At 48.2% G+C, this 25,664-nt stretch overlaps 1 protein-coding gene across 1 annotated transcript in view; it reads left to right on the top strand.

The window, feature by feature from the left end:
- PDIA5 (protein disulfide isomerase family A member 5) overlaps positions 1 to 21,093 on the top strand; it is a 92,076-nt gene extending 70,983 nt beyond the window's left edge. Inside the window, exons 12-17 of the mRNA XM_043473153.1 lie at positions 4,295 to 4,365; positions 4,912 to 5,072; positions 8,242 to 8,372; positions 14,431 to 14,501; positions 20,328 to 20,462; positions 20,863 to 21,093. Of these exons, the coding sequence (XP_043329088.1) occupies positions 4,295 to 4,365; positions 4,912 to 5,072; positions 8,242 to 8,372; positions 14,431 to 14,501; positions 20,328 to 20,462; positions 20,863 to 20,943 (650 nt within the window). The 3' untranslated portion in view covers positions 20,944 to 21,093. The remainder of the gene's footprint in view (positions 1 to 4,294; positions 4,366 to 4,911; positions 5,073 to 8,241; positions 8,373 to 14,430; positions 14,502 to 20,327; positions 20,463 to 20,862) is intronic.
- The last annotated feature ends 4,571 nt before the right edge of the window (positions 21,094 to 25,664 follow it).

Consider the following 25,664-nt stretch of genomic DNA (forward strand, 5'->3'; position numbering starts at 1 on the left):
TAAATATTTTCTTCCATTCAGTAGGTTGTCTTTTCATGTTGTCAGTGGGTTACTTTGCTACACAAAGCTTTTATGTTTAATTAGGTCCCATTTGATTATTTTTGCTTTTGTTTCTTTTGCCTTGAGACAAATCCAAACAAATTTTGCTACAATTTGTCAGTGTTCCACTTGTGTTCTAGAAGTTTTATATTTAGGTCTCAACTCTGTTTTGAGTTTTTTTTTCATGTATGGTGTGATAAAATGTTTTAACTTTATTCTTTAACATTTAGCTGTTCAGTTTTCCCTGCACCTGTTATTGAAGAGACTATCATTTTTTCTTTGAATAAATTTGCCTCCTTTATCATAAATAAGATTAATTGATCCTCAGTTCAGTTCAGTTGCTCAGTTGTGTCCGACTCTTTGCGACCCCATGAATCGCAGCACGCCAGGCCTCCCTGTCCATCACAAACTCCCGGAGTTCACTCAAACTCATGTCCATTGAGTCGGTGATGCCATCCAGCCATCTCATCCTCTGTCGTCCCCTTCTCCTCCTGCCCCCAATCCCTCCCCAAATCATGGTCTTTTCCAATGAGTCAACTCTTCGCATGAGGTGGCCAAAGTATTGGCGTTTCAGCTTTAGCATCAGTCCTTCCAATGAACACCCAGGACTGATCTCCTTTAGGATGGATTGATTGGATCTCCTTGCAGTCCAAGGGACTCTCAAGATTCTTCTCCAACACCACAGTTCAAAAGCATCAATTCTTCGGTGCTCAGCTTTCTTCACAGTCCAACTCTCACATCCATACATGACCACTGGAAAAACCATAGCCTTGACCAGACGGACCTTTGTTGGCAAAGTAATGTCTCTGCTTTTTAATATGCTATCTAGGTTGGTCATAACTTTCCTTCCAAGGAGTAAGCATCTTTTAATTTCATGGCTGCAGCCACCATCTGCAGTGATTTTGGAGCCCAGAAAAATAAAGTCTGACACTGTTTCCACTGTTTCCCCATCTGTTTGCCATGAAGTGATGGGACCAGACGCCATGATCTTAGTTTTCTCAATGTTGAGCTTTAAGCCAACTTTTTCACTCTCCTCTTTCACTTTCGTCAAGAGGCTTTTTAGTTCCTCTTCACTTTCTGCCATAAGAGTGGTGTCATTTGCATATCTGAGGTTATTGATATTTCTCCTGGCAATCTTGACTCCAGCTTGTGCTTCTTCCAGCCCAGCGTGTCTCATGATGTACTCTGCATATAAGTTAAATAAGTGACAATATATAGCCTTGACATACTCCTTTTCCTATTTGGAACCAGTCTGTTGTTCCATGTCCAGTTCTAACTGTTGCTTCCTGACCTGCATATAAGTTTCTCGAGAGGCAGGTCAGATGGTGTGGTATTCCCATCTCAAATTGATCCTAAGTGGGTTTATTTCTGGGGTTTCTATTCTGTTCCATTGATCTCAGTTTTTGTTTCACTACCATAGTGTTTTGATTACTGCAGTTTTGTAGTGTTGTCCGAAGTCAGGGAATGTGATATCTCCAGCTGATTTGTTCTTTTTTCTCAAGATTACTTTGGCAATTCAGGGTCTCTTGTGGTTCCATATAAATTTTAGGATTATTTATTCTAACTCTGTGAAAAATGTCATAGTCATTTTGATAGGGATTGTATTAAAACTGTAGATTGCTTTGGGTAGTATGGATATTTTAATAATTAATTAATTCTTCTAATCCACAAACACAGGTCATCTTTCCATCTCTGTGTATCATCTTCAATTTTTCATCATTGTTTTACAGTTTTAGATTATAGGTCTTTCATCTCCTTAAGTTTATTCCTAAATATTTTATATTCTTTTCAATACAGTTTTGAAACAGAATTGTTTTCTTGCTTTCTCTTTCTGATAGTTTGTTATTAGTATAAAGACAACAACATATTTCTGTGTATTAAGTTTATATCCTACAACTTTACTGAACTCACTTATTAGTTCTAATAGTTTTTTGGTAGAGACATTAGGGCTTTCTATATATAGTTTCATGTCATATGTAAATAGTGATGATTTTATTTCCTTTCCAGTTTGAATGCCTTTTATTTCTTTTACTTGTCTGATTGCTATGGCTAGGACCGTGTTGAATAAAAGTGGTGAGAATAGACATCTTTGTCTTGTTCCTGATTTTAGAGGAAAGGCTTTCAGCATTTCACCACTGAGTGTGATGTTAGCTGTGAGTTTGTCATGAATGATGTTTATTTTGTTGAGCTGTGTTCCCTCTGTGCCAGCTTCGATGAGCATTTTTATCAAGAATGTACATTGAATTTTGTCAAATGCTTTTTCCGCATCTATTGACATGATCTTTTTGTTAATATGTTGTATCACTTTGATTCATTTGCAGATATTAAACCATCCTTTCATCCCTGTAATAAATCCCACTTGATCATACTATATGATTCTTTATATATATTGTTGAATTTGGTTTGCTAATATTTTGTAGAGAGTATATTACATCTATATTCATCATAAAATTAGTTTGTAGTTTGTTGTAGTGCTTTTACCTGGTATTAGTATCAGGGTAATGGTGGCTTTGTAGAATGAATTTGGGAGTGTTCCATTCTCTTCCATTTTGAGGAGCTAGTTTGAGAAGAATAGATATTAGCTGTTCTTTATATGTTTGGTAGAATTACCCTGTGGAGCTATCTGGTTCTGGACTTTTGTTTGCTGAAAGTTTTTTTTTTAATTATGAATTCAACTTCACTAGTAGTGATCAATGTGTTCAGATTGCCTATTTCTTCCTGATTCAGTCTCCAAAGATTATGTTTCTAGAAATTTGTTCATTTTTTTCTAGGTTGTCTGATTTGGTGTATAACCATAGTAGATTTTTTTAATATCTCTGATAATTGGTTGTTATTTCTCCTCTTTCATTTATTTGAGTCCTTGTTTTTCCTTAGTGAGCCTGGCTAAGGTTTATTAATTTTGTTTATCTTTTTAAAAAAGCCATCTCTTGGTTTCATTGATCTTTTATATTGTTTTCTTGGTCTTTGTCTTATTTATTTCCTCTCTGATCTTTGTTATTTCCTTCATTCAACTGACCTTTGAGTTTGCTTGTTCTTCTTTTTCTAATTCCTTTAGATGATGGATTAGGTTCTTTATTTGAGATTTTTCTTGTTTCTTGAAGTTCCCCTTTATTGTTATAAACTTACATCTTAGAACTGCTTTTCTGCATCCCATAGATTTTGGAAACTTGTGTTTCCATGTCTCGGTATTTTCCGATAGCCTTTTTGATTCTTTATTGGCCTGTTGATTTTTTAGTAATAGCATGTTGCTTGGTCTCCATGTATCTTCCTTTCTTGTCTTTCTTTTTCCCAATAATCAGCAGTAGAATCATGGCGCTCTAAGCTCCCAAGCAGTAGCACACACCACAAGAAGGCCAGGTCACATCCCTGCATCCTCTTAACCTTGTCTGTGTGTACCCACCCCAGCCAGGTTTCCCTTGAGAGTGGTCTCCAGCCTGAACCAGTCTGGTCCTACTGGCCTCATAGCCCCTTTTGCTAAGATGCTAGAAAATACTTTTTCTGCTAAAATGAAAGCAATTTAAAACTGTCCTCTTATCACCTACAGAAAGTAGGTGATGCTTCCTTTTTAATGTATCAAATGTTATTATTTGTAACATTATTGCATTCAAGTGGTTGTAAGGAGAAGAGGGCAAAGCAAAGCAGTCTATCCCAAGAAAATGCCATTTGTTTGGAAAGGACAAGTGCTTGTCATATCATACCACCTCCCTTGTGGGGGCAGTCAGAACTTGATTTTTTCCCCATACTCTTGCTTTTGTGGATACTTATTCTCAGTTCAAGGCCCAGTTCACTTCAGTCTACATGGTGCTGGGAAGCACATGCTGCTGGTGGCCGTGGCCTCCAGCTAGATTGCTTGAATTTTCAGCCCGGCTCTGTGACCTGTGGCTGTGTATGTAACCTTGGGCAGTCATCCACCCTCTCAGTGCCTCAGTTTTCTTATCTGTAAAATGGAGATAACATAGTTCAGACCTTATAGGGCTGTCATGCAGATACAGTCACCTAGAGCAGTGCCTGGCACACGGGACCTATATACATATCACCAGCATTATTGATGTAGTTGATTCATTTTTGCCTCTTGTGCCCCTCTCACCCCCAGTGGATCAGGCAAAAGCTTTCTTTTCTCCGAACTGGTACTGTTATTCTTTTCTCCTGGGTACCCCTGGTATCTAGTACTAGGACCCATCTATTTTCTGGAGGCAGGGGACATCCTTGGAGCCTCCATGCCATAGGGATGGTTTCTCTTGATTTCTTCCCACAGGGTGTGGACACTGTAAGAAAATGAAGCCAGAGTTTGAGAATGCAGCAGAAGTCCTCCACGGAGAAGGAGACGTAAGCTTTCTTTCCTTACTCCCCCATTGCTTTCTACTAAATTCGTACATTCAGTAATACGAACCATTAGGACAACTTTCCCCTGCAACTCTGTAGCAGCTCCTCAGCTCCATGGAGCCCTGCAGGATTTCTCTGTCCCCGAATAGATGTGAGTTAGTCAAGCAGGTGGGGCTCCTACCAGGGGTGGAGCAGTGCTCAGAAACTATGGGGTCTGGTTCAGAGGAATGTACCTGGAGGTACCCATCCAGGTGACCTCTGCCAAGGTCATGGCTCTGGGATGAAACCCCACAGTTCTTTTTCTGTAGGACCTTGCCTGTTGAGAACAGCCGCAGTCTGCTCCACCTGGTTGATGGGGGCGATAACAAGGCCTCATCTCAGGCCACAATGAGACTGGTGCCAGGGTCCAGCTGTCCCTGGGGTGTATGGCGTTCCCGCCCCAGGAAGCTCTGACAGGCCCAGGGTGGGCGGGGGCTGGCGTCCGGGCTCCTCTTCTGCCGGCACCGTGTCTGAGGCTGTCATGCATGGTTGGCCTCTCCCCCGTCCCAGAGCTCTGGTGTCCTTGCAGCTGTCGATGCCACCGTCAACAAGGCCCTGGCAGAACGATTCCACATCTCCGAGTTTCCTACACTCAAATATTTTAAGAATGGAGAGAAGTTTGCAGTGCCTGCGCTCAGAACAAAGAAGAGCTTCATTGAGTGGATGCGAAAGTGAGTCCCATGGTCTCGATAGCACATGCTGGTCCCTGGCTTTTGGCCACTGGACAGGGCCTTGAGGAGATGAAGTAAACTTAGGAGCCTCTGACCTTGACTCGGGGCCCGGGAGCCAAGACAGACAGGGCTTCCCAGTCCTTAGGGCACCTTGGGTGTGCTGACCCCGCGTCCTCATCCAGCAGGTCACAGTAATCTTTCTAGGTGTGGTGGCATCAGCTGCCGGAAGCCATGTGTTTCTTTATTAGGACACCCTTCCCCAGTGTGCTAGCCCCAGGTTTCATCATATACCCTTTATTCCTTTCATTGGAACCTGCAGTTATTTGCCTCTTCCCCTCCTGTGAGAGGACTAACTGGGCCACCACACAAGTGCTTTCTCCTGTCCTTACCCCTCCCCCAAGACACACACCCATACATAACTTGAATATTTGAGAATACTGCCCCATTTCTGCACTGAGGGAAAGGTAAAGTCCAAGAAGACACTCTCCAGCCTTTGCAGAGGCCCCTGGTATGTGGCATAATCATGCCCATGTGAGAACCAAGACTTGAGAGTCACACAGTGACGCAAGAACTGTGCAAAATAGCAGCATCCAGGGGCAGTTACTTTGTCAGAACACTGGTCCTCAAACTTGGGTGTATGTAAACATTACCTGGTGTTGAGGTGTTTATTGAAGTGCAGATTCTGAACCCTTGATTTGGAAAATATGAATGAAACAATCAGTGATGGGGTTTTGAGAAACACCAGCTTATGGAATGGGAGCAAAGTTACCGCTCGGTTCAGGAGAGGCTCCTGGCAAGAGGTGAGTGGACTGGTCAGGTCCTGGTCTCAGCCCCTCCAGTCTCCTGCTGATCACTAGGGGTGGATGCCCAGAGTAGCCAGGCCTTGTCTTAGGAGCAGAGGGAGCAGTGGTTCATCTCCAAGAGGAACGAGACACTCTCTCTGCCGGTCCTCTGCTGCAGGAGGCAGATTGTTCTTCACACATACCTCTCTGGCCTCGCTCTGCTGCCAGGGCTGGTTCCCTAGAAGGACTGAGCAGGGCAGGGTCTCAGACGAGGTCCCTGGTGCTTGCACTGTGGTTAGAGAGCTGGGGCAACCAGAGGATTGATCATTGCCAATCCTTGGTCCAGAGGACTGGACACAGATAACGAGCATGGAAGGTCTCTGTCCTTCCTGTCCTAGTCACCACCTGAAAAGCACTAGGGTAAGAGCATGGGCTTCGGAGTCTGAGAACCTTGCACTCAGGTCATGACCCTGGGCCATTTACTTGACCCTGCTAAGCCCCAGTTTCCCATCTGTAAAGTGGAGACAATACTTTTCCCATAGACTTGTTCAGAGAATTAAATTGGATTATTGTGCATGGTGTGTGGAAATACTCGGAGGAAGCTGGTTTGTTACTGATGCCAGTTCTCATGTAGTGCTGTGACTGATGGTGCCACCACCTAAGTGCTGGAACCTCCCAGCCTTGGCAGCATGCTTGTATAACTGTTGCCCCGTCTTATACTCAGATCCTACCGAGGCCTATCCCTGTTTCCTTGGTTCAGAGTGGTGAAGTGCCTTTCCTCAGAACAAATTGTGGTTCTTTGGGAGCTCAAAAGGAATCCACCAGCCAGAGCATAATTTAACAGCAGATGCTTTGAGGTGATGAGGGGCTGAGGCCACCAGCAGAAGGACAAGCAGATGGTGTCGGGTGAGGCTGATGGTGCCTCCAGGCTTGTGCATGAGTAACCCAATCGGGTGACTAAGATGTGCCCACCAGCAGACCAGCCCAGGGAGGCAGGATCCTGGGACAGAGCAGAGCAGAGGGTTGGTGGGTGGTGTCAGCTGAGGAACCCAGGATGTATGAGGGGATCTGGAAGGCAAAGAACGGGGCAAGACAGGAAGTCTGGGAGGGGCCAGTCACAAGAGCTGGGGTGCCATTAACCAAACGAAGAAGGTGGGGAAGAAAACTGTTTCGGGAGGTGTGGAGGAAGGGGAAGAGTTCTAAATCTTGTTGGGATTGGGGTGACAGTTGGGCCTCCAGGTGGAAATACCCGGAGAACACCTGGAAATGGGCTTGGATGAGAGGTCAGGGCTCGAGTCATCCTCAGTCTAGGGGGTTATGGAAGCCACACAGATGGATGAAACCTTTTGAGAATTGCAGGAGCATGGAGATGGAACCAGAGGAAGAGCAGGGGCTTTGGGGAAGGTTGGTGGGGGGGTGGGGCTCTGCAGGTGCCTGGAAGGAGGGCTTCTGAAAGATGAACCTGAACTTGAGGCAGCTGGCACTGTACTATGCTGACCTCGCTGGGTACGAGGCCTGAGGTCTGGCGGGCAGGAGCCGTGTGGCACCAGGAGAAGCAGGAAGTGCCGGCAGGGAGTGGATGTGGCAGCATGGGTTCTGGACCACTCCCCAGAGCCACTTATCAGAGAAGGGAGAGAGAAGCGCGATTGTAGGAAGGGGGTGAAGGGCAGCAAGGGTTTTAAAAGGCCCTGGAGATCTATACTTCTGTGAGGCAGAGTGGAGGGAACCAGTGGACAGAAGTAGACTGAAAAATTGTGAACCTTTATCTAATGCCTGTCCTTTATGTGTGCTTGCAGGCCCTTAGCAACTGGTAGTTGCTTGACCGAATAGGTGCTTTACATACTTTGTCTCTGTTCTTCTTAAGGATCCCAGGGAGTAGGTATCGTTGTACTCATTTAACAGAAAGGAAAATGGAAGCTCAGAAGGGTTTGGTAACTTAACCTAAGGTCATGCAGGTGATTGGTAACCTGGATTTGAATGCAGACCCACCTCACTCTTTGGCCCATGCTCTCTCCACCAGAACAAAGGCTCAGGAGCAGAAGATCATGGAGTGCTTAGGGTACCAGAAGAGGCAGGAGGGGGAGGGAAAGAGGGAGCCCGGGTGCTGGGGTTTTCCCCAGGGCAAGGAGACGACTAGAGAGGCTCCTTATCCCCAAAACAGGCTCAGGTCCTTCACACCTTCATAGAATGGCTTCTTAAGAGGCTCCTTGGAGGAAATCTTTGCAGACAGTTCACATTTCTTCCTGTTTAAATTGAGGATTTAAATTCAGTTTTGGAAAGGATGCGAAGTGATTTTCTCTTATGTGCTCCCCTGAGTGTTTGGGGGTTGGGGGGTGGTGGAAGCACTTCTCTCAATGACTGTCTCCCCTCCACTCTGATTCCTTTAGCCCCGAGTCTCCCCCACCCCCAGACCCCGCCTGGGAAGAGCAGCAGACCAGCGTGTTGCATCTGGCTGGGGACAACTTCCGGGAGACCCTGAAGCGGAAGAAGCACGCCTTAGTCATGTTCTACGCCCCATGTAAGTCGCTGGGGCGCTCACTGAGGGGTGAAGGATGGGGTGAGAAGATCCCCTAGGGACCTGGGCAGCCACAAGCCAACTCTGGGCCATTTTCTCTGTGAGCAGGGCTCTAGTTTCATTCCTGGCTGAGGTCCTTCAGAATTCAGGGCCGGCTGGGTTGGGCTCTGTTCTCACAACAGCCCTAAAGCCCTCTGCTTCTGCCTGTGCCCGGGGCCTGCCTTGTATTAATGATTACTCAGCCACCTCACGTCCCTGGACTCTCCCACCCCTGGCTTCCTCCATCCCTCCAGCCATTGACTTCACCTTTGAACCCTGGCACTTCGTAGCTGGGAATTCAGCCTGCCTCATTAGGCCTCTCTGTTCCTGTCTTTCTGAGCACTGCCAACCCAGCCTCCTCTCCCTGACCTTCTGAAGGTCATGGCTCTGAAGCCATAGGGTTGAAGCTGTGGTGGAAGTTCAGTCACATTCGCTCAGAGCTCCCCACCGGGATCCCCATTTTAATCAAAGCTTAAGTTGAGGGAATGATGTGTCTGCTGATGTAGGTGTCTGTGATCTCAAGTTTTGTGTGTTCCCATTTTAAAGTTGTTCACTGATTTGTAAAGGAAAGGCTCTTGAATTTCTTGCTCTGCCCTTTCTCCCCCAGGTTACAGCTTAGTGTAATGGAATGGGGATAACAAAGCTCTATGGAGCGCACTCCATAGAGAAGCAGGTGGCTCAATCTAGTCCTAGCCTCCCATCCCTTCTTCTCCAGTGAGGAAAGTCTGCTCAGCTCTCACTGTCCTGGGCAGAGGCCTCCTGGCCTAGCCTCCAACCCCACCCTCTTGTGGCTGATGCTTCCTCTGGTTGTGCCTTTTCCTCTGCAAGTGGGCCTTGCACTCTTTCAGTTCCTTACAGAGCTTCCTCTTGTTGTCCTCTGTCCTGAGAGAAAGTCCAGAAGACTGTGTGGATCTTGAGAAGCTGTCTTCCTTCCAGGCAGAGTTGGGGGTGTAGCACTGAGACCAGGAGATGCCTGACTGCCTGAGGCTTGGCAGCAAGTTAATGATGATGGAGCCCTTCCCGAGGCCTGGGCTGATACCCTCTCTTAGTCACAATCCTGATTCAGAGGGTAGTTACTTCCCAGCACCTGGTGAGAACCTGGCTGGAGAAAGTCTTTGACCAGCCATGGGGTGGACTTGAGAGAGTCCAGACTGAATACTTTCCCCAAATTCTCTCCCCTTGCCCCCAGACTTCAGTGGGGACACCTACCCTGCTAGGGTGCTAATGACCTCCTTAAAGTAACAGCTTTGTGCTTCATGTTTGGGACCCAGGATACCTGGGAAAGAGGCCTGGTCCCTGCCCACCTCAAAAGTCTAACAGTCCATCCCAAAGAGAAATAACTAAATGTGGTCCTTGCAGGGCCTGCTGCTGAGCGACTCAGCTGCTGGCAGAGGGCTTGGTGTCTGGAGTCTTCCCATCTCCCTTGCTGCCAAGTCTTGCCCTGAGCTCTGCTCCAAGCTCTGAGACGTGTGTTCATCACTGGACAGGGGCAGGGGGGAGGGGACTACCTAATGGAAAAAAATCTTTAACATGTTTTCAGCAATAAAATCAGTTCACTTCAGTTCAGTCACTCAGTTGTGTCCAACTCTTTGCGACCAAATGGACTATATAGCATGCCAGGCTTCCCTGTCAATCACCAGCTCCGGGAGCTTGCTGAAAATCATGTCCACCGAGTTGGTGATGCCATCCAACCATCTTATCCTCTGTTGTCCTCTTCTTCTCCTGCCTTCAATCTTTCCCAGCATCAGGGTCTTTTCCAAGGAGTCAGTTCTTCACATCAGATGGCCAAAGTATTGGAGTTTCAGCCTCAGCATCAGTCCTTCCAATGAATATTCAGAACTGATCTCCTTTAGGATGGACTGGTTGGATCTCTCTACAGTCCAAGGGACTCCCAAGAGTCTTCTCCAACAGCACAGTTAAAAAGGATCAATTTTTTGGCGCTCAGCTTTCTTTTTAGTCCAACTCTCACATCCATACATGACACCTGGAAAAACCATAACTTGGACTAGATGGACCTTTGTTGGCAAAGTAATGTCCCTTCTTTTTAATATGCTGTCTAGGTTGGTCATAGCTTGTCTTCCAAGGAGCAAGCGTCTTTTAATTTCATGGCTGCAGTCACCATCTACAGTGATTTTGGAGCCCCCAAAAATAAAGTCTGCCACTGTTTCCATTGTTTCCCCATCTATTTGCCATGAAGTGATGGGACCAGATGCCATGATCTTCATTTTTTGAATGTTGAGTTTTAAGCCAGCTTTTTTACTCTCCTCTTTCACTTTCATCAAGAGGCTCTTTAGTTCTTCTTTGCTTTCTGCCATAAGGGTAGTGTCATCTGCATATCTGAGGTTATTGATAATTCTCCTGGCAGTCTTGATTCCAGCTTGTGCTTCTTCCAGCCTGGCATCTCTCATGATGCATATAAGTTAAATAAGCAGGGTGACAATATACAGCCTTGACGTACTTCTTTTCCTGATTTGGAACCAGTCTGTGGTTCTATGGCCAGTTCTAACTGTTGCTCTTGACCTGCGTACAGATTTCTCAGGAGGCAGGTCAGGTGGTCTGGTATTCCCATCTCTTGAAGAATTTTCCACAGTTTGTTGGGATCTACACAGTCAAAGATTTTGGGATAATCAATAAAGCAGATGTTTTTCTGGAGCTCTCTTGCTTTTTTGATGATCCAACAAATGTTTACAATTTGATCTCTGGTTCCTCTGCCTTTTCTAAATCCAGCTTGATCATCTGGAAGTTCACAGTTCACATACTGTTGAAGCCTGGCTTGGAGAATTTTGAGCTTTACTTTGCTAGTGTGTGAGATGAGTGCAATTGTGCAGTAGTTTGAACATTCTTTGTCTTTGCCTTTCTTTGGGATTGGAATGAAAGCTGACCTTTTTCAGTCCTACTGCTGAGTTTTCCAGATTTGCTGGCATATTGAGTACAGCACTTTAACAGCATCATCTTTTAGGATTTGAAATAGCTCATCTGGAATTTCATCACCTCCACTAGTTTTGTTTGTAATGATGCTTCCTAAGGCCCACTTTCCAGGATGTCTGGCTCTAGGTGAGTGATCACACCATCGTGGTTCTCTGGGTCATGAAGATCTTTTTTGTTTATTTCTTCTGTGTATTCTTACCACCTCCTTAATATCTTCTGCTTCTGTTAGGTCTATACCATTTCTGTCCTTTATTGTGCCCATCTTTGCATGAAATGTTCCCTTGGTATCTCTAATTTTCTTGAAGAGATCTCTAGTCTTCCCCATTCTATTGTTTTCCTCTGTTTCTTTGCACTGATCACTGAGGAAGGCTTTCTTATCTCTCCTTGCTATTCTTTGGAACTTTGCTTTCAAATGGGTATATCTTTCCTTTTCTCCTTTGCCTTTAGCTTCTCTTCTTTTCTCAGCTATCTGTAAGGCCTCCTCAGACAACCATTTTGCCTTTTTGCATTTCTTGTTCTCGACAATAAAATAGCAATAAAATAATATATTCTTATTTATCCTATAGGTAGTATATATTAAAGTGAAGTAAAAGGGTTAGTCACTCAGTCATGTCTGACTCTTTGCTACCCCATGGACTGTAACATATACTTAATTTGTATATAAAGAATCTAAATACTGCAGAAAGGTCACATACCTGATAAAGGTAGGTGTAAAGTAAAAAGCAAACCCTGTTTGTCCTGTCCCCCCATGTCCCACCTCCCCCCACATCCTCCCTCTCTAGTTTCTACACAGCTCTTTCTCCTGCTGTTTCATTGTTCTGTCCTGTTCCAGAGCCCCTCTGTTTGCTCTGAATGGTCTGGTCATAGTGACTGCCCCTCTTAGGCCAGCTTGGCTGAGTTGGAATTGGAATTTTCTGTCCTGTCCTTGGTCTTTGTTCCTCTCTCCCCACTCTGGAAGGCTGCTTTAGTTTCCTGCGACACAGAGGTGGCACCGTTTTAAAGAGCCCACATTAAAAAATCATGCCTCTTCTGGCCCACCTGACATGTCTGGGAAACATCTTCATGCCCTTTCTAAAACAACCTCCCCTCTAGTTATTCATCTGCCATGCTCTTTCTTTTAGATAATGAGAAAATGAGATGTAGCAGAAGGCCATTAATCTGAGACCTGGATGCTTCAAATTGATGATAGCAGGAATTTGCACTAAACTGACAGTGACCTTTATGCTTTCAGTAAGCAGAGAAGTTAAAAAGAAGAAATTAGGAGTGATACCAGATTTAGGGGAAGGGAGTAGCTTATTTCCAGCCAACCTGATGTCTTAGCGAGCATTCACATGCCACTTACAGGGGACCTCTAGGTACTGCAGGGCACACTTTGACGAACTCTCGACCAGTATATTGAGCTCTTTAAATGTTTTGAAAGCTCTATACCATCATTCCTTTGTAGTATTGATATTTGCATGAATTTGAGCCATTCTTCCCTCTATTGGGTCAAATTAGTACCGTGTTCCTATAATTGCCATTGGCATCTGCCATGAGTTAGGCTGTGCTCGGTACTTTGTCTCAGTTCTGGTGTAACTGTAACTAGCTCAGCTCTCTTCTCTACTCCTGTGATGGACATTGGGAAAATCCTCCCATCACCACCATCCATTCTGCTCTGGGGCCAGCTGGCCACTCCACTAGCCAGGCCATATGGGTGGTCCCGCCATATGGTTCTCAGGAACCAGCTCAGGTGCTAAATTCAGATTAAAGTTGTAGCTCTGCCTTAATTTGGTTTCATAAAACCCTTTGAAATGCCAGTCATCATTACCTTTATTTTAAAAAGAGAGAGAGCAGATGAGCCAGGCTTTCTCCTTTCTCTGTCTGGGCTTCCCGAAGGCCGTGGGAGGGCCCAAAGGCCTGGTCCGACTGTTGGTCAAGAAGTTAGCTGGAGCCAGGGCTCCCCAGGGGGCATCTGGCCTCTCCCACCTGTGTTTTGACCAGAATTAATTACCACAGTCAGGGAACTCCTTCCCTCAAAGCAGTTCTGTTCTCTTGGCAGTTGGCTTCAGTGTCTGGAGAGCAGTAGGGAGAGGTGGGTTTTGGGTTTTGATGGACCAAAGCTGAGGGGAAGGCCGGGAAAGTGGATTTGGGCCAGAGCAGCCCGCAGTTTCTTGGGCTTCCTCCCTGGAGTATGGTGTCCTGGACTTGCCGAGACAGGAGAAAGTGGCCGCACACAGGTGGGCCCCATACTGGGGACCTGTCACTGGAACTGGAGGGGCTCGGGGCAGCCCACATGCCACTGTCCCATCCGGGGCCTCTGGAGCTCTGGTCCTCGTCCCTGGTTCGGGAACCCAGGCCCTGAGAAGCGGCAGTGATTCCGGCGGCTTGTCCTCCTCTCAGCCTGACCTCTACACTCCTATTCCTGGATCCAGAGTTCAGGTGGACTCTAAGGCAGGAGTGGAAGGACAGCATGACAACCAGGGGTCCTCGGTCTGGGGGTGGGGGCTGGGGGCAGTGTGGGAATCGACAGCAATGCATGAGCTGCTCAAGTCAGGCAGAGTGCTTGCTCCCACCCTCCACTTTCCCACATGTACCTTTTCAGTCATGAAGTGGCAGGCTCCGCCATTGTCACTGGGGTGCAAGAAGGAGCTTCAGAACAGGCTCCGAGAAGCCAGAGCACATGTCCTTTTCTTCTAAGCCCGAAAAGCTCCCACTGCGCCCTGGATCAGGCTCTTCTGAACCCTGAGGGCAGCCCTCCATGCAAGGAGCTTGCAGACCAAGACCACAGTGTCTGTGTCCCCCACCCCCAGCCTTGAGGGTGGGTGTGGGGTCAGAGGGTATGGAGTGGGAGGTCCCAGGCAAGAGTGAACCTCACACTGGCACAGGCCTCCTGCAGAGCCCTCGTGCCGACAGCAGACGCACAATGGAGAGTTTGAGTGGTGGGGTTGATACCTGAACCCTGACGGTGGGTGTGCAGTGGGTGGGAGTCAGATGGACCCTGAAGTCTGTTGGGAGGAGAGAAACTCCTGGAAAGGCCTCTCTGGAAGTTCCAGGCAGGGCTCCTGGCCCCTGGCCCTGCTCCATGTGCAATGCTGTCTCCTTCCCTCTCACACAGGGTGCCCGCACTGTAAGAAGGTCATTCCACACTTTACTGCCACTGCTGATGCCTTCAAAGATGACCGAAAGGTAAGGACACCCTTCCTCTTCATCTCTTGTCCCGCCTCCAGCTTCCCACTACCACCAGTGCCCACACCTTCCTCCCTTCTGTTCAGGTTGCCCTCCCCAAGCAGCTTCTGCTGAGACATAGGGATTTCTGGCAACCAGGACATCCTTTTTAGAAGGCGGGATAGAGCTTGGCTGCATTTATGCTGCAAAATCGACTGAAAGGGATACACTGAACCGTTACAGCCGTTCCTTGAAGGAGGGAGTGGTAAAGGGGTCATTTGTTCATTCTTTTTTAATGCTCACATCTTTTTACGGTAGGATTTGTAGTCATGCACTACTTGTGTAATTAAAAGTACAAATAAAAATATCCCACAAAAGTCAACTGGAGGCGGCCAAGGTGGAGGAGAGCAAGGCCATGGGAACGGAGCCTCATCCCGCCCAAGTGAAAGGCTCCTGCAGTTGCTGACTGATGAAGCAGAAAATTAACAAGCTAGAGCTGCAGATCGGCTTAGAGCACAGGGAGGGGGCCCCAGGCAGTCCCCCAGGCAGCTCCAGCAGACCAGGCAGACTCTGAGGCTGAGGGGGTGCACGGCAGCGAGAAGACCCCAGAACTCAGGCTGGTGCATCTGGGCTGCTGCTAAACTGCGTGAGCTGTAAGACTCCAGGTCTCACATTTCCTTCATCTAAAGTGGCAGCACTGGTTTACTTGCCTGGGACTCCATCATAGGAACCTGTCCCCTGAAATGCCCCCCAAACATGCTCACACACACCCAAACCCAAAGTCCGATACATCTCTGCCTTATTTTTCCATGTGGAGTTGTCAGGCGCAGCCGGGGCAGGTGGGATACAGATGCTGAGATCGCCTTGCACTGGCCCCACGGTGGCAGTGGTGGGGTGGTGAGAGCTGTATAGGAACAGTGAGTCAGAGGAAGCCAGGCACATGTGGGGGGACTCAGGCTCCAGACACCTTCCCTGAATCAGGAAGTCCCGTGGTCACCTGCGAGCCCTGCCTGTGCCCTTGAGACACCCTTCGCCATCAAGAGGGAGTATAAGGACCAAAAACACTTATGTCCTCTCCCTGCCACTTGGCTTGCATTGAGAGGGGCACGGCAGGGAGGTGCTTCCTGTCGTCTGTCTCCTTCACCCCTCCACCCACTTCTGCCACCCTCGACCTGAGCAGGGTGGCTGCTCCCAGTCTGGCTGCTCCAGTACAGCCCGGGCTGCTTGTCCCTGCAGGGCTGGGCGTGCGTTGGTGTGGGGAGGCCTTTACTCCCCAGGACCAGAGCTGGACTGGCAGTCTCTCCACACAGCTCCCATCATTTTTACCCAGAACACTTGGTGCCCTGGGCACACAGGAGGGTGACCGGTGTGGGGGCTTCCCGCCCCCTGGCTGCTCAGGTCTCTAGGGCCTGTGAGGGGATCACACCAGTCCTCATGAGACCAGGCTGGCTGTGCCCCTCATTGGCAGCTGAGGGCTATTCCTTCTCTTCTCCGTCCCCCTGCTGATGCACAGGGGTCTTGTTTCCATGGTGACCCCCTCCTTCTCTGAGATACCGATATGCCTTTGCTTAATTATCTTAACTTGGGCCAGTAATGTTGCTGACCTTTTTCTAGAATTATTCCCCTGTTATTCCTTGTCTCTCCTTCCAAGCCAGGCATCACCCTCACTCATTTTCAGGAACATACTTAACTTCTCTGTCCCAGGCAGCTTGCAGGCCAGCATTCTGGAGACGGCTCTCAGTAGCAGCAGGAAGCATCCTGTTTTCAGCCAGGGGCACCGGTGCCATGATGGCTGGGTGTCATCCTAGAACTATCAGATCAGAGCCTCGGGGGATGGCTCCAGGAATTTGTGCTGACCACAGGCTGGTGTTTAGTGACCACTGGCCTGACTAGCCCTCTCCCCCTCCTGAGGGAGGAAGGCCCAAAAAGGAGGAGCTGTGTCTCTTGCCCAGGGACACCCAATATGTCACTGACAGCCAGAAGTGGGTCTCCTGACTCCCAATTCTTCCCGACACCCCATGCTGCCACCTGTGAGCCAGAATTGCATTTTTTTTTTCCCACCCAGAAGCTTGTCCCTGTTCCTTCCCCAATCAATATGCAGTTGGTTGTTCACTTCCATTTTCATAGCCAAAGTCAATATTAGCTCCTGCAGAGATTTATTTTACTGAATCAATAAAAGCCGCATGAAGCAGCTCATATTTTAGCTGGGGAGCCTCCCCCTCCCAGGAGGTTACTGGGGACATTAGCAGTTGACATGCTGCGGGCAGAAAGGGCTGCACACTGTTAGTGTTGGAACAGGAGACGTTCTGGAGGTGGCCGTGAGGACCAGGATCTCAAGTGGAAGGCTGACCCCTGGCCTGGCAAAGTGGGGCCTCTCTCACTGCTCAGCAAAGTGTCCCAGCCCGGGGGTGGGGGGGCGGTCAGCAGTACAGCACAGCTCCCGGCCAGGTGCAAGGTCATCCCAGGAGCAGGCCCTGGAGCAGTGGGGGCCCCTCTGTGATTGGCTGGCAAAGCTAGGGTAGCTCTGACTGTGTGGTGTGTGTTGCGTATCGTCCCTCGAGTTCATAGAAGGGAGATCTCCCTGAGAGCAGGGACCTTGTTTTCCCTTGAATCCCCCACAGTCTTGACGCCTGAAATCTCTGTAGGTGTTGACTGGATAAAGAAACTGGGTAACATGTTTGATAGTTCCTAAGTCCTCCTCCTCTTCTGCTGATATTACTTCTAAAGCATTTTGTGACGTTGTCCTCACAGTAGTCTAGTCACCTCAGTATTATTACTCTCTCATTTTACAGATGAGGAGATTGAGTTTCAGAGAGGTTAAGTGACTCGCCCAAAGCTACCAGATGGAAAGGGGCAGCATCAGAACCGAATGTATAGGCATGGTCAGAGGTCTCCCAGAAGTGGACTCGGGGCCTGGACTCCCATGCAGGGGATTTCTGGGGAGGTGGTCTTGGGGAGCAGTTGAGGGGATGGAGGAAGGGAAGCCAGAGCAGGTGTGTTAATGAGCAAATCACTGCATGGCTAACTAGGCTCAGTCCCTGGAGACCTCAGCAGGGACAGAGTCGTCCCCCTCGGAGGTCGAGGTGTCCTCAAGCCTCTCCATCACTGGCCTCACTTTTAGCTCCCTTCAGCTGAGAGTTGCAGGTGCCATTGGCAAGTGCTGGACAGACAGGATGTTGCAGGACACTGAGCCACCTGGCATGGAGCAAATCTAGAAGTTAGTGTACGTTCAGTGCTTCGGGTAAGTTGGTGCAAATCTCGAGTGGGTGTGAGGGGGGCAACACTTAGGTGACACTGGGGTAGATGTGGAGAGGTTTATTTGCTGCCTTCTTTCCAGAGAGTCTAAGCCACTTCCTGAAGGGCCCATGCCTGTCTCCCCTTCTGCTATAGAGACTGAGAACTGAGGAGCCTTTGCAGCTGGAAGAAGCACTGGCAGCTATATTAGGGGATTCGGAATAAGTACCCATTTTTTATTTAGTTGATTTATAAAACCATACACTACATTTCCCACAGCTCCAGGGAATGTATACAAATTAAATTTATAATTTAAAGCGGATACAGGGAGAGCAGCAGCCTGGAGCAAAGCTCATTAAACATTTTCACCGCCTAGCAGGGGAGCAACAGCCCCTAGACGAGGGCTGCCCCGGTGCACGGTCCCCACGGGCCCGGCTGCTCAGCACCTGCCCTGAGAAATGGAGCCCTGAAGACAGCCAGAGGAGCCTCCGCCTCATGTTCCTAAATAAATCAGGAAAGGCTTTAGAGGATGAGCTGGAATTCTCAGAAGCCTGCTGGTACGTGTGGACACAGACAGACAGCAAGCTGACCTTGCCTGAAGGAGACAGCTACCCCACTTTCCTAGCCACATATTGCCTGTGGGAATGCAGGGCAAGTACCCTCAGATTTGGCTTTTAAGGAAAAGCTGAAAAGCCAAACTTTCTATTAAAATCTTTGGGCTCTTTATCTAGGTTGGCAACTAAGTCAGACTCTCTCTCTTTTTTTTTAATTTTCTGTGGGCCAAACAGAAGAGGACTGAGAGTCAAATACTGATTGTGTGCAGAGTTTGCAGACTCTGCTCTAAGAGGTCTCATCGTATAGAGTGCTATGTAGCTGAGGGATTAGAAGGGGGCTTGAAGGTGGGTAAGTGGGGGACAAGTGACTAGTAACCAGAATGCAAGGCTCACTCTTCACTGCCTGTCAGCCCTGCTCACCTGGGCACAGGTAAATAAGCATGACTGTTGGTGCTCTGCAGGGCTCTCCTGCCTGGAAAGGGGGCCTCCATCCAAGTGTGAATAACCAGCAGCCAGAGAACCCTGCGAGTCACGGCTGTCCAGCAGCTTTAAACCTCCAGCGCAGTCGTAGTTCTGTGTGGGCTCCTGAGTGGGTTCTGGCCCTCAAGGTGCCACACCAATTCCTCTCCCGGGTCCTGGCCTGGGCTGGTCCTAGCTGGCTGCTCTTCCCTCGGGCCTTCATGCCGCTGGCTGCCTTATATCACTGATGGCTCAGATCAAATGTTAGCTCCTTGGAAAGGCCTCCTTGGCCATCCTGGTGAAAGCAGCCCCTCTGGCCGTGGTCTGTCCAAGCACCCTCTTAGTTCCTTCAGGGCATCCTTTGGACTCCACAGTGATCTCGCTTGTTATGTGTCTGTAGTGCCTTCCTGTAGTAAGAATGTCAGTCGCTCGATGGCTGACTTTGTCAAGGTCACCACTGTCCTCGTAGCGTCCAGAGCAGGCTTGGCTTCGTCAATGCCACCACTCTTGTGTGACGCTTGTGGATTGCTCTTGCCGTTAGTCAACCCCCTCCTCTCCCTCCCTGCTCTGTGACCCTCAGCAGGAGAAAAGTTCCCCATGTCTGCTTTACACCCTCTTGTTGGGAAAGAGCAATAAATAAGGAAAAACTGCCCAGCACGTGGAATTTGTTAGATGGGCAAGAAGAGGGCAGCGGCCGATTTAGGAATCTCTTTCTGGCTAAAACCTGTTTGCTTTAGTCATGTTGAACTCTGTCCCGGGTTCTGGAATGTGTTCCCCAGGATGGAATCTGCTTCTCCCCCTCCATCAGTCCTCCGCCCAGGGGGCAAACTTTGCAGAGTTCTTCTGAACCGTTTTGCAGGCCATCCTGGCACCCTGGAGCACTCCACACGCCTCCTGTCACGCCTTGGTTTTTCCTGTTTACCCAGCTCCCTGACCAGATTCTGGGCTCCTGTTGGGGACAGAGCCAGTGTTCCAGGCCAGTAGGAGTGCCTCTAATAGCAGCTAACGTGTACTGACCTCTGACCATGTGCCCTTCACCTCCCCCGACTTGTCTTACTCAGTCTTCAGGATGTCCTGATAGCCCGGGTATTGATACTATCTCCATTTTACAGATGAGGATGTTGAGGCGTGAAGATGCTAAGTGACTTCCCATAAGTGTTAATATGCAGCCAAGCCAAGACTTACACATGGAAAACTTGACTTCGAAGCTCTTATTCTTGACCTTGCCTCCCCGAAAAAGTGTTCAGGAAATATTAGGAGATGAATGAATAAATCCCACAGTGCCTCACAGAAAGTATCACAAACTTGTAGTGTTTACAGATGCTTTCAAGTCATAATTTCCTTTACATTGTACTCTTGATTTTAAAGGGTAGTCTGAGGGCATTCCTCACCTGTCTGCCTGGGGAATTAAAAGCAAGTGCTATTGGGCTCAGTGGAGCATGGGGCTGGGGGTGCTTTGGTTCAGCGTGTCCCTGCTGTTGGGGAGGAGCTCAGAAATCACAGGCTCTGGGCCTCGGGTGCAGCCTGCACACAGAGGATCCAGGCCTCAGCTCTCAGGCTGGAGACCCCCATGCTGAGCCTCCCTTCTTGCACCCTGCAGATTGCCTGTGTCGCTATTGACTGCGTCAAAGAGAAGAACAAGGACTTGTGTCAGCAGGAGGCAGTCAAGGGCTACCCCACTTTCCACTACTACAACTACGGGAAGTTTGTGGAGAAGTATGACACCAATCCGACGGTGAGTCGTGGGGAGGCACTGCCCCGAGCTCTGTCTGCTGAGGGGCAGGGAAACAGCCACTGAGGGGGCTTCCCAGGTAGCCAGTCAGCTGCGACGCTCAGAGCCAAGAAGGCGAGGCTCTGGCCCGGCTGGAAGGGAATCCCAAGAGGTTTTCATAAGTCCTGGCCCAAGAGCAGGGTGGGGGCAGAGGAGAATTCAGGGTTCCAGGGTGTGGGAGGATTTCCTCACCCACTTTTCAGGGCTTCTCCATAGTCAAGCTTCCCACATGGGCCCGGCCACCCCCTCAGCCACCTCTCTGTGCCCAGAAGTGTGAGCACGCAGAGGGTCAGGAAAGGGGCATAAAGGGAGGGCGCACATCCTCATGGAGTTACAGGTCCTACTCTTCTCTTCTTCCCTACAGGAGCTGGGATTTACCAATTTTATCCGAACGCTCCGGGAGGGAGACCATGAGAGACTAGGAAAGAAGAAGGAAGAGTTGTAATTTCTGCCTCAGAGAAAGCTTTTCCATTACACTGTGAACGATACCTGTTTTGTTGTTCTTTCTGAATTTCCACGTGTTCTGAAGACGAAGTTTTTTATAGCCGCGTGTGGCCGTTTTGTACAATTTTGAAATAAAATTAAACCGATTGTTTGGTGGTGTGGGTTATTTCCACGGAGCCCAAAGGTGGATGCCATATCCTCCCTCCTCTGTGTCCTCTCCTGGGGGGTGGAGAGCCCCACTCCTCGGTCATGTCTGTCCAGGAGAGACCCTGGGGCAGGCGGGTGAGGAGGGAGGCAGGGATACTGGCCCCAGTCAGCCACTGGAGAGCGGAAGAGGGGAATCAGATCACGAGATAGCCTGTTGGACAATGACTGATTGGGGGACTGGGGGAGGTGGGGGGGCGGTGGAATGCATTAGGATGGTCAGGAAAATGGGATTCTGAAGCTTATGGGAACCAAGCATTAGCTTTTTCTGGATCATTGTGGTTTTAGTTTGGGTGTGTTTTCCTGGAATGTATTTGCATATTTCTCTTTCTCTGGCTATTTCTGTCTTCCTGTCTCCTCCATCCCCTCCCAGCTTTCCCATTAAAGAAGACTAAGTCTCCACTCCAGGGGATGGTGCAATGGTCAAGCCCAGGCTGAAAGGGCATCTAGAGTGGACTAGGGAGTCGGGGGTAGGGGGTGACCTTTGTGCGGCCGCTTGCTCCTCACCCTGGCTGGAAGGGATGGTGTGTGGGATGTGGGGGCGTATACTCAGTGTGAGGATGCTGGTCTGTAAACCAGCTCCCCTCGCCCCATGACAGTAACCTCCAAGCTTTGCAAGCATGCTTCTCATGGACGGGCACCATCCAGGCCTCACTCTGACACTCTCATATCTCTTTCCTGACTATCTTTCCCACTGGGCCTGCCCTCTGTATCCCTGTATGAGTAGCACCAGCCCTGAACTCAGCACTTCTACCAGAGCCATGGTTCTTCTCCACAGGAAGTAGAGCAGCCTCGCTCTGCTCTCTGGACTTCAGTGTTCTGCAGCGGTCTTCACCTTGCAGTCCTTGGGGAAGTTCGAGGTGGCGTTTCCAGAGCTGCAGCACTGGGCAGCACACTTTGGTGGCCTTACGGGGCGGTTGGCCTGTGGGCACAGCCCTGTTTCCTGGACCAGACCCACCCTTGCAGCCCCTGCCTTCCTGCTGATGGGTTCCCAAGTAAGGGGTGGGAGCCACAGAGTTCACTGTGGCAGCACACAGTGCTGTTAAGTTAACTGCACACAGTGCTGTTAAGTGAGCTCGAAGGCTTTGAAAACCCTTGTTCTGGGGCAGGGTCCCAACTTCCCAGTCCACTCACTGCCTGGTCAGCCTTTTATTGTCTTTAAGCACCCACTTTTTAAAGTGGTCCTTGGTCTCCCTCCAGGTGAATGGGTATGAAAGAAGCACGTGTTTATCTTTACTGATCTCCCCTGGTGCCATACACTATCAGACAAAGAGCCATTTAATCCTGATGCTGAATGTCATATACCCTTTCCTGCAAAGGGGCTTGTGAGGGTGTGTGTGCATATGGGCATGCGTAACAGTTGCTTGGAATATTTGTGGGAGAAGCATATTTGTGCTTCAAAAATGTTTTTAACTGCATCTTTAATGCCTGAGAAAAGCCACTCCCTGGCTGAGGGCCACTGGTGCTCACATTCAAAGCACAGGGCTTTCTTTCCATCTTATTCCACTGTCTGGGCTGGCTTCTGTGTGAGAACTTGAAAGCATTAGGAAATGGCATTCTTCTCCCTCTTTATTTGCAGGATTTGTTAGTTATAGAGCCCTTGTCAGAGTGTCTAGTGTTTGCTATGACTTTGGGCATGACCAGAGCAAGTTCAGCCCAGCTCTGGGAAGCTGCCTCTGCAGACAGAGCTCCATTCCTCCATTCTCCTACCCCCCACCTCTCCCCCCATGCCCCAGTTCTTGAGCTCTGTGCAGATTGGTTAGAGCATGGCCCCTGGTTAGTCACATTCCCAGTGGTTGGTTCATTCCCATGCTTGGTTCATCAGGGATTCACTGGTATTCAGTACAGTGTGCGTGCGTGCTCAATAGCTTCAGTTGTGTCCAACTCTTTGCGACCCCATGGATGATAGCCTGCCAGGCCCCTGTGTCCTTGGGGTTCCCACCCCTCCCTAACCCTCACTCGAGGACCTGCCATTATCCCCTCAGTTCCCCTAGATCTTACCTTTGCTGTCTGATTTTTCTGCAAAAAGCAAGGGTATAAGTTAGGAAAAAATGGATTCCCAGTATTCATGCTGGTGGCTTTGGCATAACCTTCACCTCAGTTTCTCTCCTTTGGGTCACTGCTTCCGGTTCCATTCCCTCCTGGTCTGCCTTACCCTGTGGCCCCCTCTGCTTCTCTCCCATAGGTGATTGCCCATCAGCACTAACCCGGGCTCCCAGAGCTGGCCACCAACCCTTCCCATCTTCCCCATGTGGTGCCCTCCCTTCCTAGAGATGTTTGGCTTCCAGAAACTCTCCTGTGCCAGGCACAGGCAGGTGGTGCTCTGGGTTCAGGAAGCAATTTGCTCCTCCAATGTAAAAAGATGTGTAATCTCATCTAGAAAGCACCAGGAGGTGAAGCCTGGGGCTCACGTGGCTTGCTTAAATCACACAAAATGGAGGAGGGGCCAGTCCTGTTCCCAGGAGGCTCCCAGGTACAGTGACTGGGCATTGCTGGTCACAACTGAGCTCCCTGTAGGTATGCTTTTGCTGTTTACTCAAACAGTCAATCCTAAAGGAAATCAACCTTGAATATCCATTGGAAGGACTGATGCAGAAGCTGTCGCTCCAATACTTTGGCCACCTGATGCAAAGAGCTGACCTATTGAAAAAGACCCTGATGCTGGGAAAGCCTGAAGGCAGGAGAAGGGAACAACAAAGGATGATGTTTAGATGGCATCACCGATTCAATGGACATGAGCTTGAGCAAACTCCGGGAGATGGTGAAGGACAGGGAAGCCTGGCGTGCTGTAGTTCATGGAGTCACAAAGAGTTAGACATGACTTAGCAACTGAACAACAACTATTTTATTATTTTAAGGCTGGAAAAATGGAACTAATATCCTTGAGCTAAATGTGAAAACCAAATTACTGTTATGTTCCTACCAAATATATGCCTGCCCCCAAATCCTTTGTTTTAGGCCTAGGATGTCCAACATAGTGGCCATTAGCCACATATGGCTATTTAGTATTGGAAATGCGGTTACTGCAACTGAGAAGTGTGTGTGTGTGTGTGTGTGTGTGTGTGATGCCTTTTTTGTTATGAATAGATATAAAATTTACCATATTCAAGTGTATACAGTTCAGTGGCACTAAGTGTATTCACACTGTTGTGCCACCATCATTAATATCCGACTCCAGAACGTTTTCATCACACCAAACTGAAACTCCATTAAACAAGAACTTCCCATATCCCCCTCCTCCTTGCCCCTAGTAACCACCATTCTACTTTCTGTCTCTATAAATTTCCCTCTTCTAGGTACCTCATATAAGCTAGAGCATATATTTGTCCTTTTGTGTCTGGTTTATTTCACCAAGCATGATGTTTTCAAGGTTCATCATGCTATAGCATATGTCAGAATTTCCTTCCTTTTAAGGCAGGCTAATATTCCGTCATATGAATACACCAAATTTCGTCTATCCTCTCACCTGTCAATGGACATTTGTGCTATCTGTGCCTTTTGGCCATTTCCAATAATGCTCTTGTGAACAAAATTGTGCAAATCATCTGTTTGAGTCCTAGTTGTTTTGAAAGTGGAATTGCTGGGTCATGGTACTTCTATGTCTAGTGTTTTGAGGAATCACAGTACTATTTTCAATAGTGGCTGCACCATTTTAAATTTCTACCAGCAATGCACATAGGTTCTGATTTCTCCACATCCTTGCTGAAAGTTATTTTTTGGGTGTGTGTGTGTGTGTGGATAATAGCCATCAAAAACTGAGGTCAAGAGGAGAAGGGGGCAACAGAAGATGACATGGTTGAATAGCATCACTGACTCAATGGATGTAAGTCTGAGCAAACTCCAGGAGATAGTGAAGGACAGGGAAGCCTGGCGTGCTGCAGTTCATGGGGTCACAAAGAGTAAGACACGACTTAGCAACTGAACAATGACAACAATGGAAGTAAAGTGGTATCTCATTGTGGTTTTGATTTGTATTTCTTTAATGATTAGTGATGCTGAGCATATTTCATGTGCTTTTCGGCCATTTGTGTATCTTCTTTGGAGAAGTGTCTATTAAGTCCTTTGCCCATTTTTGAAATGGATTGTTTGTGGGGTTTTGTTGTTGTTGTTTCCATGTAGGAGTTCTTTATGCATTATGGATATTAATCCTGTATCAAATATGTGATATGCAAATATTCCCTTCCATTCAGTGGATTGTCTTTCTTTTCGCTTCCTTAATAGTGTCTTTGGATGCACACAAGTTTTTTATTTTGGCGAAGTCCGATTTATTTTTTCTTTTGTTGTCTGTGCTTTTGGGGGTGATTCTAGTAAATCATTGCTAAGTTTAAAGCTTTTCTCCTATGTTTTCTTCTAAGAGTTTTATGTCTTACCTTTGTGACTGATCCAGTTTGACTCAAGTGTAAGGTAAGAGTCCAGGTTCATTGTTTTGCATATGAATATCCAGTTTTCCCAACACCATTTATGGAAAAAACTATTTTTTCCTCATTGAACAGTCTTGGAGCCCTAATCAAAAGTCAT

The sequence above is a fragment of the Cervus canadensis genome, chromosome 7 (genome assembly GCF_019320065.1).
Source record: "Cervus canadensis isolate Bull #8, Minnesota chromosome 7, ASM1932006v1, whole genome shotgun sequence".
Classification (NCBI taxonomy): Eukaryota; Metazoa; Chordata; class Mammalia; order Artiodactyla; family Cervidae; genus Cervus; species Cervus canadensis.